The 13,101-nt window shown below is 38.8% G+C and overlaps 1 protein-coding gene across 1 annotated transcript in view; it reads right to left on the bottom strand.

Annotated features, from left to right (window-relative positions):
• nell2a (neural EGFL like 2a) overlaps window positions 1–13,101 on the bottom strand; it is a 76,651-nt gene that overhangs the window by 46,996 nt on the left and 16,554 nt on the right. Inside the window, exons 9-13 of the mRNA XM_053491085.1 lie at window positions 11,640–11,768; window positions 10,270–10,372; window positions 6,661–6,752; window positions 5,238–5,340; window positions 4,117–4,245 (exon numbers count right to left, since the gene is read on the bottom strand). Coding sequence (XP_053347060.1) covers window positions 4,117–4,245; window positions 5,238–5,340; window positions 6,661–6,752; window positions 10,270–10,372; window positions 11,640–11,768 — 556 coding nt within the window. The remainder of the gene's footprint in view (window positions 1–4,116; window positions 4,246–5,237; window positions 5,341–6,660; window positions 6,753–10,269; window positions 10,373–11,639; window positions 11,769–13,101) is intronic.

Raw genomic sequence — 13,101 nt, 5'->3', positions numbered from 1 at the left:
AAAGTGCACTGTGTTTAAACTACAGGTATATTGTGCTTCAATACAGTAGAATCTGATCTCTAAACGATATAACCTGACTTCATCACTAACACAAATTCATGCTTCATAGGGCGTACAAATCTTTTGCCTGATTACCTTAATCCTGTCTGAGTTTTTTTATTATTCCAATAAAGTATTTTACATATCAAGGAACAACCCTGCGCTCTTATTTTGATGTTTAAATAAGTGATTAAACCCTAACTAGATTTCAAAAATGTATTTAAGTATGTACTTTTTCCAGCAGGTAAAAGCAGTGAGCCTTGATTTGGATTACAGCACCACTTCAGCTGCCTTGCTTAACAACCACACTACACAGCTAATAACGAGTCAGGCTAGCTCATTTTAATTAGCCTTTGTGAGTCACTGGCTCTTAAAGAGTGCAAGTCCACAGCAGGGTCCCAGGCATTGAGTGGCTCTTGAAAACACTGCCTTAATACCCCTTTCTAAGGGAGTTTTGAAGACAAAAAGACAGAATACCTTGAAAGCACCTTGGATCATTAGCAGGGTTTGGTGAGGTGTCAACAAAATTGAGATGGCAACAGTGCATCCTTTTAAAGCCGTGCCGTTGCTATGGCCTCATTAACACAAACTCGCAGGCAGTAAATCATCTCACGATATGAGATGCCTCTCGTTGCAGAGTAAAATACGAAACAATAAAGCGAGTAATGCTGTGAATGCTCGGAGAAGAAGAATGGACTCTTTTAAGCCTGATTAATGGTAATAAATTATGCTGTCCCGTTTAAACTCCTCACTTACACAAAGTGGTGCTGACGGTTTGCATGCGTGTGTGTGTGTGTGTGTGTGTGTGTGTGTGTGCATGTGTGTTTATTGTAAATAAAGAAGCTCCTTAAAAAGCTCACATGCATTTAATTGGAAGTCTCTTTAAATCTCAGCTTTTTCTTATTCAGTTATTCATCGTAAGCCATATTGTTCATTAAACTAAAACATATGTTGTGAAAGAATATTGAGAGTTTAAGGGTCAAAAATTAAAAAGTCCATTCAAGTAGTCAACTCCGTCTAAATCCCCTCTAAATCACTAATGCCAGATTTTGAAATAAAGCTGCATAGCTAAGCTGCAAAGCAGAGCGAAGTTGCTTCCTGGGTGCCTTTAATTAACATCTTAAATTCTCTTATTATTCAGTTATTCATCATAAGTCATATTTTTCAAAAACTGATATAAAACTAACATAAGAAATATTATTAACAGGATTAAAAACTTTGAATCCTCTGTGAATCCAAATAGTGTACCTGTTTGCTTATGTCATGCTCTGGACGGCAGGCGGTACTTAGGATTTCGATCTCTGTGTGCTAGTGGCTTAGAGTGATCTCTTTGCCCACACGACGGATCTGTGTACGAATGCCCTCGAATGTCACTTCGGAAACAACGGGTGGGTCATCCTCTTCATCCACTCGCCACTCACTTCCTGACATCACCTCAGCTGTAATTACATTTGGGGTTTGGCTGCTCCTCTTCAGTCAACGCCAATTAACCTTCCTCCACCTACTGACATTTTCCACTCAAACTCAATCAAACAAAACCTTTCAACAGGTTCTGAGACACATGCTCTAAACCATTCGACTGGAATCCCCCTCGGAGACCAGATATCGATAAAAAAAACAACATCCATTAGGTATTTTTAAAAGTGTTTACATCAGAAAATGTAACCATCTGTAGACCAACAGTTTCCTTAGAATGAAAATGGTCCTATTGTTTGTAATTCATGGTGGCAATTAAGACACATTAAGAGAACATCATTTATCTTTGGTAAGATCAGCAGCGTTCTAAAAAAAAAAAATGACACCCCATGATATCAAACAACTGTTCTTGGAGGTTGTTGCAAAGTTCCTAAAAATGCAACAAGAAGACATACCAGGATGATTTTGTAACTCAACACACTGGGTGAACTCATTATCTGTCCACTCCTGTTGCATATCACTGAGCATCACAGCCCTCCTGTAATCCTGCATTCCATATCCCAGTTTATCCCATACACACACGTAATGATTGCACGCCCACCCCCACCCCAATCCCAAGCAGTGTTTGCTGTGTTGGAAAATTCAGCTTCTATTTGAGTGCACCCAGCAAGCAGAGGAATTGAGGCCCCCTGCTTTTCTGTCTGACAGAGCAGCACTCTGTTTCTAAAGACTATCCCCCTGAGTCTCTGCCCTTCCACCAACCACATGAAAAATTGAAAGGGGACTGATCTCATCGTCAGAGTCTATTTCGAGAGCAGCGATGTGGAAGACAACTTTAAAGAACTAACTCTCCCCGTTGTCTCTGCCACCCACAAAAAAGTACCACTGCATCTCAGAGGATGCTGGGGAACTAGAAACAACAAGAAATTAATGAGGTGAAGGTTTTTTGAAAATTGAGTAGCTCGCTGCCTCTAGGTTGAAAGTTGCCTGAACTTTATTTCGGAGAAATACCATTTTAAAAAGGTTAAAAAGGCATTAGGAATCCTTGTTGCCTTTAAACTCACAAAGTAATGTTGGAAAATAGCTGCTCAACTCCCGACTTAAAGGAAAGTTAAATGTCAATGCAATGAACGGCTTATGGATGTGTGTTTACTCAAACTGCTTTGCTGCATGCAGTTAATATATCAAATGATCTCAATTCAATAGGTCAAAGTTTCCCGAATTCCATCTTGTGTTAGATTTTAATCATGCCATTTTAAGCCATTGTTCCAGATGTTCACCATAATCACAGTTTTTTATGCAGCTCTTTTAATTAGATTCACTTTACCCATTGTGTTAAATTAACTGTTCTTATGAATGTTTTTCTGTAAATCCATACAATTCATACAAAAACCTCTTCTCATAATTTAAACTGATAACTGATACATACTGATATTCTATGCATGCAATTAGGAAAAAAAAATCTGATGAATTGGTCTTCTAGATAAGCATTAAGTGGGGATCTATCACTTTCACCAATTAAATATTTCTAGTTTACACATTGGTTCGTGTTGTAATCTCTTTAACTTATAACAAAGTGAGTTAGAATTTCTCAATGACGAAATATTTAGCGGGCGTTATGTATAAAAAGCATCCGGGGCTAAACACTGCAGGATAAAGGACTCATTTGCAGCCAGTCCATTAGTCGAAATAGAGCTTAACCGAGTAAGGATGACTGAACTCTCCATTAATTTTAAATCAGTGTGGGAGATAGCATATTTAATTATGAATATTCTCCTGTTCTTGTGTAATTACCTGACAACCATTTCCAGGTGTACATAAAAGCAGCAAGGGATGACTGATGGCCCGTGCACTTGAGTGCAGGTTTATTTTTGGATGAGATGAATACATATCTGTCTGATCTGTGCAGTGGTAAAGGCAAAGCAGAGAGAAGCTCTCCGAACCAATCGTCTCAATTTATTAGCCTAAGAAAGTAGGTCAGACAGTCTGAGGACTGAAAAGGAAAATATGGACAGGTGTAGGTGAGCCAGTCATGACGCACTCCTGCTGATGGTGGCTATTAACTGCGGCCAGGAGGAATATGTCCATCACAACCACACGGGTTTGCTTTGTAGCTATTGGTCAGAAAAGGCTGTGCATCAGGGTAACTAACCTAATTTTTTAATTCCCCAACAGTTAAATGTTACTCTAGTGCAGTAAGAGGAATGTAGAACATATCTTTCAGCGTTAATGAAAGAAATCCTGTCTGACTGAATAAGGAAACCCCACAGATAAAATGTAATCGCCACTTTGTGCTCATTAGGACTTCACAGAGCATTTAAAAGCACAAGCGACTCCCTTAAAATAACTCAGGTAAAAATGGAATTTGAGGTTAGCCTACTTTATCCCCTTTATAGATTCATCTGTACCAGCCTCTCATCTCATATGATTTTAATTGGTAAAAAATCCAATTAGTAAGAGAGAAATTATCTGAGAATGCCCTTGACATGCAAGATTCGGTTTTATACTATATACAGTATATTACAATAAACCACTGCCAATGGTTAGTAAGCCAATAAACCTTCTGGGTGATATCTGAACAGTATATCATTTAAGTCATCTGATAGTATATCATTATGTAAATGAATCTAAAACGCCTGGAGCAGCTGCCCAACTGCTCACCTTCACAGTATGCGTTGTCTGGGCGGAGCGGGCGGAAACCCTCTTTGCAAATGCAGATCGCTCCTGCGTCCAGATTCTGACAGTCTGAGTACTCCATGCAGGGGTTGCTCTCCGCACAGAAATCATGGCCTGTTGGACAGAAAGGAATTTACTTTCATCACTACTGACAATCCAAGCCAATTTGATGAATAAAATAAAGAAAACTAGAAATCAATGGCATTTAACCAAAGAAAAAAGAATTTTAAAAAATAACAATACCCTAATCATTCTAAAAAGTTTTAAAACAGAAACATTCATTTGACATTGCTGGTAATGTTACATAACAGTATTTTTGTCAGTGTAGCCCATCAGCTTTTTATTTATCTTCAAGTTCCAAACTCTTGAATTAACGTTATGGATAGTGGGGTTTTGTTTAAATTGCATTGTCTTTTCTCTACAGCACAGGGAAGGTTTCAAGGCATTTCGTAAATAAATATAAATTACATTGACTATAAAAAAAATCCTTATATTGTATTTTCACATTATGCGAATGGTAATACAGAGCATATAACTAAGGTTGCTCAGAGAAAAGCTAGTCCAGACTAGACACTGGCATTTTGCTCCCAGCATGTCTATACAATATTTAATGAGGAGTCACATACAGTAACTTGATTGAGTATTAAAAAAAAGTTTAAAAACTTTTGCAAATTATTACACAAATCTGTGCATTCTTCTAAGCAATTAAAATTTGTACAATTTAGACACACAACAATAGAAAGGTTTAACTATTGGTGCTGCCTGTCTACTTCTCAGCTTTGGTCTAAACCATAAACAAGTAAAAATGTTCTGGAAGTTACAAGGCCTTAAATTAGATCTAACATTTAATCCAGAAGTTCATATATTCTACAGTTCCTTGCAGTGATTCGGCCGTGAGTGCTCATGATACAGTACACTGCATTAAACTCAGGAAGATTTATTACCGTATATGGGTGGCATTTTAATTGAAACAGACCATCATAGGCAATTATTTCTCTCATCATAGAGTTATTTTCTTTTCTTCCTTATTTATTATTGCAGCATTTAGGTCTTGTCATGTACAGTATTTACAGATGTCTTGTGTTCTCTCACTAGATCAGCCTCACCTCTACACACTTTGCAGCATCTGTCGGTAAGAGTCACCTGCTGGGTTTCTGGACAGCTGAGTTTGGGGCACTCACCGGGTGGAACTTTGTGCATCGTACGGTCCTGGATAAAGACAACACAACTGTTTAAGCTGTCTAGTAATTCTGTACCACTACACAATGAACATACGGTAGCTTATAGGGTGAGCTTATTGTGAGACTTTGAGAAATTTTATTTGGAAACAAAATGAACAAAATGAACTAATACTAAGGTCACGGTTTCCATTTGGTTGGTCACAGCTGCAGTAACCACGGCATTACCGTTTAGAGCTGTCAGAATGAATTTGCATGATATGCATATGTGGTTAATGTAAAACATATTGGCTAATTGAGCCGTGATGGATAATATGGACTGGTTAAATGAGCATAGAAAATAGTGTACAAATGTTTAAAATCCAATTAATGTCACATATAAAATCTGTCGCCTAAAATTGACATTATATGTAGATATTATGAGTCCTAATACAGCAACTATAGTATATGGCCAAAAGTATGTGGATACCTAACAACTGACACACCCACAGTATGAGCTTTCACTGCTATAATAACTGCCACTCTTTTATTAGCATTAGTGAGGTCGTGTACTGATGTCAGGATGTAAGGAGGCCTGGTGCACAGTCAATGTTCCAGGTGTTCATTAGATGTTCATTAGGTGTTCATTAGGGTTGCTAGTCTAAAACAAGTTTGGAAATCTTAATCCTCTGCTTTCAACTTTGTGCCACCAAATTGGGAACGGCTTACATATGGGTGTGAAGGTCAGAGATACACATAGTTTTACCATATAGTGTAGTGCACCATGTACATAACAGCTCCAAAAACATTTTGTATACACTACCCAAAGGTTTAACCTCATGTTATTACCCAATGTTCAGTCTAGCTTAAAGGCAAAAAAATTTGACTTGACATGACATGGCATGTTAAAAGGGTAAAATGAATGATAATTGCCTTATGATTTTCTTAGTAAAAAAAAATGTAAGGCTGGTGCTGAAAATCTAATTAAAACACATTAGGATTCAATTTGTGACCATAGAAGCAACACAACTGCTGACACTAACAATAGGTCAGTGTTATTAACAAACATACTGTAGTACTGTTTCTTGCCTTACAAGTCAGGTTAATCATCATTACTATATATATATATGAATATAGAATCATTTAATGTAAAAGCCCTATGAAAATACAAAGCAATGCAATTTTATTTGCAAAACAGTCTATATATGACTCTATAATAGCTCTAATACTAAATACAATGCTAATGTTTCTATCCTGTTCTTCACTTAAAAATATCTTAATTTATCCATCTGTACACTAAAAATAGGGTGGGTAACCTACCTCGTGCAATGCATTTTAATATTCTCAGCAGTAAAAGGCCCTGATCTCTCACCTTGCACTCATAGAGTTGACACAATCCACTTGCATGATGCACAGCTTTTCTGTCCCCTTCCACCAACTCCTGCCCAAAAAATATGCACATAACTGCACACACACACACACACACGCACACACACACACACACACACACAAAGGAAATGTGTACATGTGCTCTAATCAGTGATATATATGTAATCAGAAAATAAGAATAAATTAATAACCTTGTTCTGGCAAAGCACTGCAAGTATAAAGGCCTTCAAAAATCTACTATTTTATGGGGTTTATGTGTCAAAGCATTAAAAGTCTAACTGAAGTCACACTTTGTTAGCTGTAGTTATGTGTGTTATAGATTTTTGTTTCTAAAAGGCACCACCTTCCTGGGTCACCAACCAGCGGATGTTTATCTGTCTATCAATCTGACAGCAGTGAAACCAACCAACCTCTGGAACTGAGCCCCACCAGTATCAGTACTGTACAGACTGTCTTTTTTTTGCAAACATCAGTTCCTTACAGAAGCCGGTCAAACATACCTGGGACTTCTAAATGCGCTGCCACTTAACTAAACAAATGCATGGTGTCAGGATTGAGAGACAGAGAGGATGCCAGCAATGTCTCTTTGATAGACATAATGAAAACACACATGCAGAACAAAATTAGAACACCACAGCAGGGACTATGGTTACCAGGCAAACAAACAATAACAAGAGCTAAGTGCTAACAAGCAAAATATACAGCAAGTTACCCAAGATAAAGGCACACTGAAAGCCGGAACAATAATGCATAAACAAGATTCAACAGAACATAATTAGTGATGTTTGTCTTGTGGTGACTGAAGGGAGCTGTACTCCAGTGACTGCTTGGCACTTCCTTGATATCTCTATGGGGCAGCTCCCGACAAACCAAAAAACGTCAGAGAAGCAACATTTGTAAATGGTGTGCCCATTAACATAATGGGAGGGGGCAAGAAAGGGCAAAGTTGCCAGATGAAGGTGGAGTCATTTCCTGAGCCAGGCAGGAAGCCACAGTAACATCCCGAACAGCCACAGATGCCACTGTGACCTCAGAGGTAGTGCAGGAATACAAGGTAATTTTTTGGTGGTGTTGGGTGCCACAAATGGTTGAGCAGGGTGGGGGACAAGGCCTTCCTTGCCTGAGTCAGGGGTTGAGGGTGGCTTGACACAAGAGGCCTGCTTCCTGCCCTGTGCCTCAAATGACACTGGGGAACCCATCCACCTTAAAATGGGTCTTGGGCACCTAGCACCTTTTGCCTGTGGATTAGACTCCTCTGGCACGGCCGCTCCTTGGCCTCTGGATTGACAGCAGTTCAGAACCCCAAAAAACATTTGGATCTCTGGATCATCTCCTTCTGTTGCATGCTTTTTACAGTCTTGTGTTCTCTCCAGATTGAGAGGTGGAGAGAATGCAGGTGCAGACTCTTTGATAAGCATAGTGTATGTACAAATTAAACATACAGTAAATAAAGCACCACAACAAGGATAATAGTTATCAGGCACAGGAACAAAATTGATGAACAAGTGCTAACAAGAGCTACTACACTGAATGCAGACAAAACACAAACGTCTAACAGCATAGGATTGTGATGCAATATGTTCATCAGCTGTCCCATGAAACATTTGTCCTTGCTTCCTATTGTGTGCAAATGAGACATATGGCCAAAATCTTGCAAAAATCACAAAACTTTTTATTAGTGTGCTGTTTTTGATAAAAGTTTCTGCAAAGATTTAACTGACAACAAACTATCCAAAAAAGATAGAGTTCACAAAACTTTATGAACAAAGAAGCTGACAAGAAAGTAGTAATTGGAAATCATGTCAGCAACGGCATTTCGAAACCCAACAAACATTTTTTGTTCAGGTGCCTTACTTTTTTACTATTCAAGGGCTTGAGAATAGATAGCGATGTGTGTGTCTCTCTCTGTCCATGTTGCTTTAATAACAAAAAGCACTTTAGCACTGTCCTGACATATTGAACCAAAAGCTCAACTAATTAGTGCCTTGTTTGTCTTCATGTGGAAGCCACAGACAGCTGCAATACATCCCAGTGATGGGAGGAAAAGATTATCTCACAAAAGAGCTTACACAATACACTGGGTGCATTTCAGTCATACTCTTACAAAACCCCTACTACTAGCTGAGTCATAAGAGAAATGCTACTTCAACCATTTAATCCGACTAAAACCTAAATTATTAAACCCACTGCAGTGGACTGAATCCCTCTTGTTACTGGCTTATGTTCACTAAGAAAATGATCACAAGGTTTGGTTTAAAGTATTGTGTGTGACTGGAATAGTGAATCCAGATACTGCCCGGGGTGTGGTATGCCTTTTTGGCTCCACACAAACTACTGAACCCCTCAGTCCTTATTTTTTTGCTTGGCTCAATATGACTTCAGGTTTTAAATATTTACTAGAAGGGAACAATATTTGGATCATTTTAGCAACAAAAGTATTACGTTTATTATTATTACCAGCCCCTTAACCTCACATAACATTAAAACATCCTGGTGACTAAGAGTACAATTTTTTTTTCTCTTCCATCACTTGAAAAAAACACTTTGTGGCAGGCATCGACGGGGTGATTACCGAGGTGGAACTTTTCCTCAAGAGCCAAAATCAAGGCTTCTTCAAAAATCTTCACCAGCTCATCCATTGTTTGGAGACGTGTGTCGCCTTAGGTAAAGAAGGACTAAACTCATAACAACAAAATGCAGCTGTTGGAATCTGTGAGCTTCTGAATATGGAAAAGCACAGGTAGCACCTCCACTAACTTCTGACATATAACATGAGCAGCAGTTAAAGAGAATGAAGAGAATGGCTTCATGTGTCTCAAAGGAAGCACATTTATATGCTGTCACATCACAGGGGAGATCTAGCTCGTGTGTGAGAATGTGTGTGAGCAATACATAATGGGAAAATGGGGTTAACGTTTTAAAATGAAACTATATATTTTTATTAAGTTTTTTTAAAAAAAGGGAGGCGATCTGTAGTATAGTAGAGTATAATAAGGCAACTTTAAAGACTAAAGAAAAATGCAGAACTTGTGTATAACTGAGTATGAAGTTGAGAAAAAATGCCGTAAATAAACACTTGACTAAGCTCCAGGTCTATGCTGCTTTATGGTTTACATGTGGCTTTTTCGAATGAGATAATATGTTCACCGGCATTTGTATGCATTGGGAAGTTATATCAAATTGTTTCTGATTGCATTGGAGTAGAGATTACAGCCAGAGACTTGAATAAATCCAATATCAAAAAGAGCCACTGTTAGGCCAAGAGGTTTAAATTCAGGTTTCCATTTGCATATACCCCAGAGGGCTGCACTTTATTGCCTGCTTGTGAATAATTTATTTGGATATGTATATGTACAGGAGGACACCTCTGGAGACACAGTGAGCATGTAGCTAAGCAACGGGGAGATGTGGTCAGTTGTCAGGCAACCCTGTGGGGGCGTGAGATGAAAAGCTCTGCTATAGTATCTTTTGCTTCTATGTGTGTGTGCACGTATGTGGGAGTGTGAGGGAAGAAAAAGGCAACTTTGGCAGCAAGGAGTGGATGAGTGCATGGAGGAAGAAGTAGGAGGTGTTTGTGTGTGGGGGTACTCACGCTGACATTTTTTGCAACACTCGCCCGCCACATAGGCAGCAATGAAACCATCAGGACATTCCAGAGGGGGACACACGATGGCTTCGCATTGGACCGTACCATTCTGAAAAGGCAGGAACATGGAGAACGTCATGCAAACGCTTAAAGCTTAAATAACAATCCACACGGTTGATTGATGCAAAGGTCCCCAACCTGTTTGTCTGCACTAATACATCTGAACCAATCAGGCACCTAATTAACAAGTTGTTGTGGATGTGATAGAGCTGGGAGAACAGAAAAAATAGACAGAGCAAGGGTGCGCTCCAAGGCAAAGGTTATCAACACACATGCTGGGAATATGTTGAGGGAATCATGTTGAGAGAATCATGTTGATTCGACTGCCTTACAGCAGCAAGCATTTACTTCTGATCAGTTCACTGCCTTGTGTTCTTAGACTTCTTCAGTAATATCGCACTGGGAACCTTCCTGAAAGCAAACCGAATAGCGGCAAACCATCCATGTAAAAAGAAAATTACGCTGCTCCAAATAGAAAACAACATATGTCATCTTTCACTGTACACAATGTCAGTCACAAGCTGTGCTTATAAAAGTATTAAGAAGCTGATCACACTGCATGCTGCGCGAGAAAACTAGCACAAGAAAATGCTGTGCTAGACTCTAGGAGACAGCTGTAATTTCTGGATATGTACCGGTAAAAAAAAAAAAAAAAGAAACTACGGCATATAGTAATGAGAGAAGAAATGACCTACTAATAATTAACGTTTCATACCATGGTTCACATCAGAGGTTTTCTGTAAGTGGTAAGTGGATGAAAGCAGCTAATTAGGTAATTGCAGATCGCTCCATGCTTGCCTGGACATGTATATTAAAATTTACAGCTTTGGTGTAGTGAAATTGGTTAGATATACAGTAGTTAGTCTTTTTTTCCTCTCACTCATACACAGTCACACACAAACAACGAACGAAAAAACTGGTGGCTCTCATGCTGTAGGAAGCACCTTAATGAGACAATTTATGTTGTTGTTGTTGTTTTTTTGTATAATGTTTTAGCAGTATGTGAGTGTGTGTAATTGTTTTAATAACTGGCTCGGTATTCAAAACTGCTCACGGTTTGTGTTTACAGCCAGTGTGCAGCATGCACTGTCAGGATGCTGCTTGTAGGTGAACCTCATTATGTGGCCTAATCCAGCCATTGTACAAATTTCCCAGCATTTCTTGACAAAGACAAACCATTTCAATCCCTTTTCTGTGCCTCTTCTGCCATTATATCCCCTTTCCCCACTTAGCACCCTCAGGGGTGGAACTGTCACCTATAACAAAGGCAGCGAGGCCCTGCTGGGAGCTTCATACACAGAGGACTTTCAACGCACCGAGCATGTGCAGTTCTTGCAGCCATCTGTCCAGGACTGCTCCTCCCTGTAGGTCACCCCCTTCACGCTGCACGTCCGCTCACAAAAGCAGTTATCCAGACTGTTCATCCTCTCTTCTGCTAGTGACAGCTGCAACAGAACACAAACACACACAATAAATCGCAAAGATACATGGCTGGACAGGTCACCCCGACACATTATAGCCCCACTTTTAAACATGTATGCATGTAGCTGTATAAGGTACAAAAGCTAACATGACAGAAAAATGAGTGGAGGAAAAAAAAAATCTTTCAATCATCTGGCAGCATGACCTTGATACTGTATAGAAACGTGGTTTACTGAATGCACAGCTGCTTATTGTGCTCAGAAAAGTCAAACTGTAGAAAAAAATAAAATAAAATCAGATGTTAGAATAAAATGTAGGGATACATTGAGGTTGGTAGCAGGGACTTGTTTCTTACTGTGCTCAATCAGTCACTTAACCATACTCGTGAAAAATCACATGCAATCTTTTGATACCATGTTATTTCATGTGATTTAGGCCTACTGCAAGTTACTGTGCTAAACTAATGTCACAAAATGACAGTTTACTGTCAGTATTTCATGATTTCTGCTGAGTGAAAATATCAAGAGGAGAAACTGAAGCATCTGCCTACACAACAAATAACCTGATAAAACATCTCAGTATGAGAACTTCAATACTAGCTGGATATGAAACCGACATTCAGAGCAGCAAATTCTGGGTAAGCAAAGACAAAATTACATTTGGTGATGGAAATCTCTTAGCCAGTATATTTTTTATACTAGTGTTTAGCCACTACTGGTCATAGACAATAAAAGATCCAAACTTAATGAAAACAATGAAATCTACTGTATTATACAGAAATATAGTGTAGCTGTACAAAAGCACTTCTCTGAGGAGAAAAACAAATTTGTTCTCCATCAATTACAACCTTACTTAAATCTAAAATCTACTACCTTATCACCAACACACCTTATCTAAAATAATACAAAGCATAGTGGTGTATGTACTTGGACATGCATATATATTTTTATTTTCAGCAGTACGTATAAAAAGCACTATTTTTTTTCTTCCATGATGCCCCTGGTATAATGCATAAACCTCCCGAGAGGTTTCTCATTACTGTTGCTATTTTTCAGCACCTGATAACCAGGAACTTAATCATTGATTTTAATCGGAAGAAGTTTGCAAAAGAACCATACCCAACCGTCCTCATGTGGAGCTCTACCCAAGCAATAAAGACAACAAAGTTGGGAGAAAATGTTATGTGTTCATATGAGAACATTCAGATCTCCAGAGGATAATAGGAAGCACCAAGTCATGTTTGTACCGGCATCAATAACATTAACTACCAAAAATCTCCTTGTCCTTGTACGAGGTCTAAAAAAAATAATATTGATTCATCCCTAATACAAGCATATTTTATCTTTGAAATTTACT

This window comes from Clarias gariepinus, chromosome 2, assembly GCF_024256425.1.
Source record: "Clarias gariepinus isolate MV-2021 ecotype Netherlands chromosome 2, CGAR_prim_01v2, whole genome shotgun sequence".
In the NCBI taxonomy this organism is placed as follows: Eukaryota; Metazoa; Chordata; class Actinopteri; order Siluriformes; family Clariidae; genus Clarias; species Clarias gariepinus.
The sequence above is the reverse complement of the archived record's forward strand: the minus strand, read 5'-3'. Positions and strand labels throughout refer to the sequence as shown.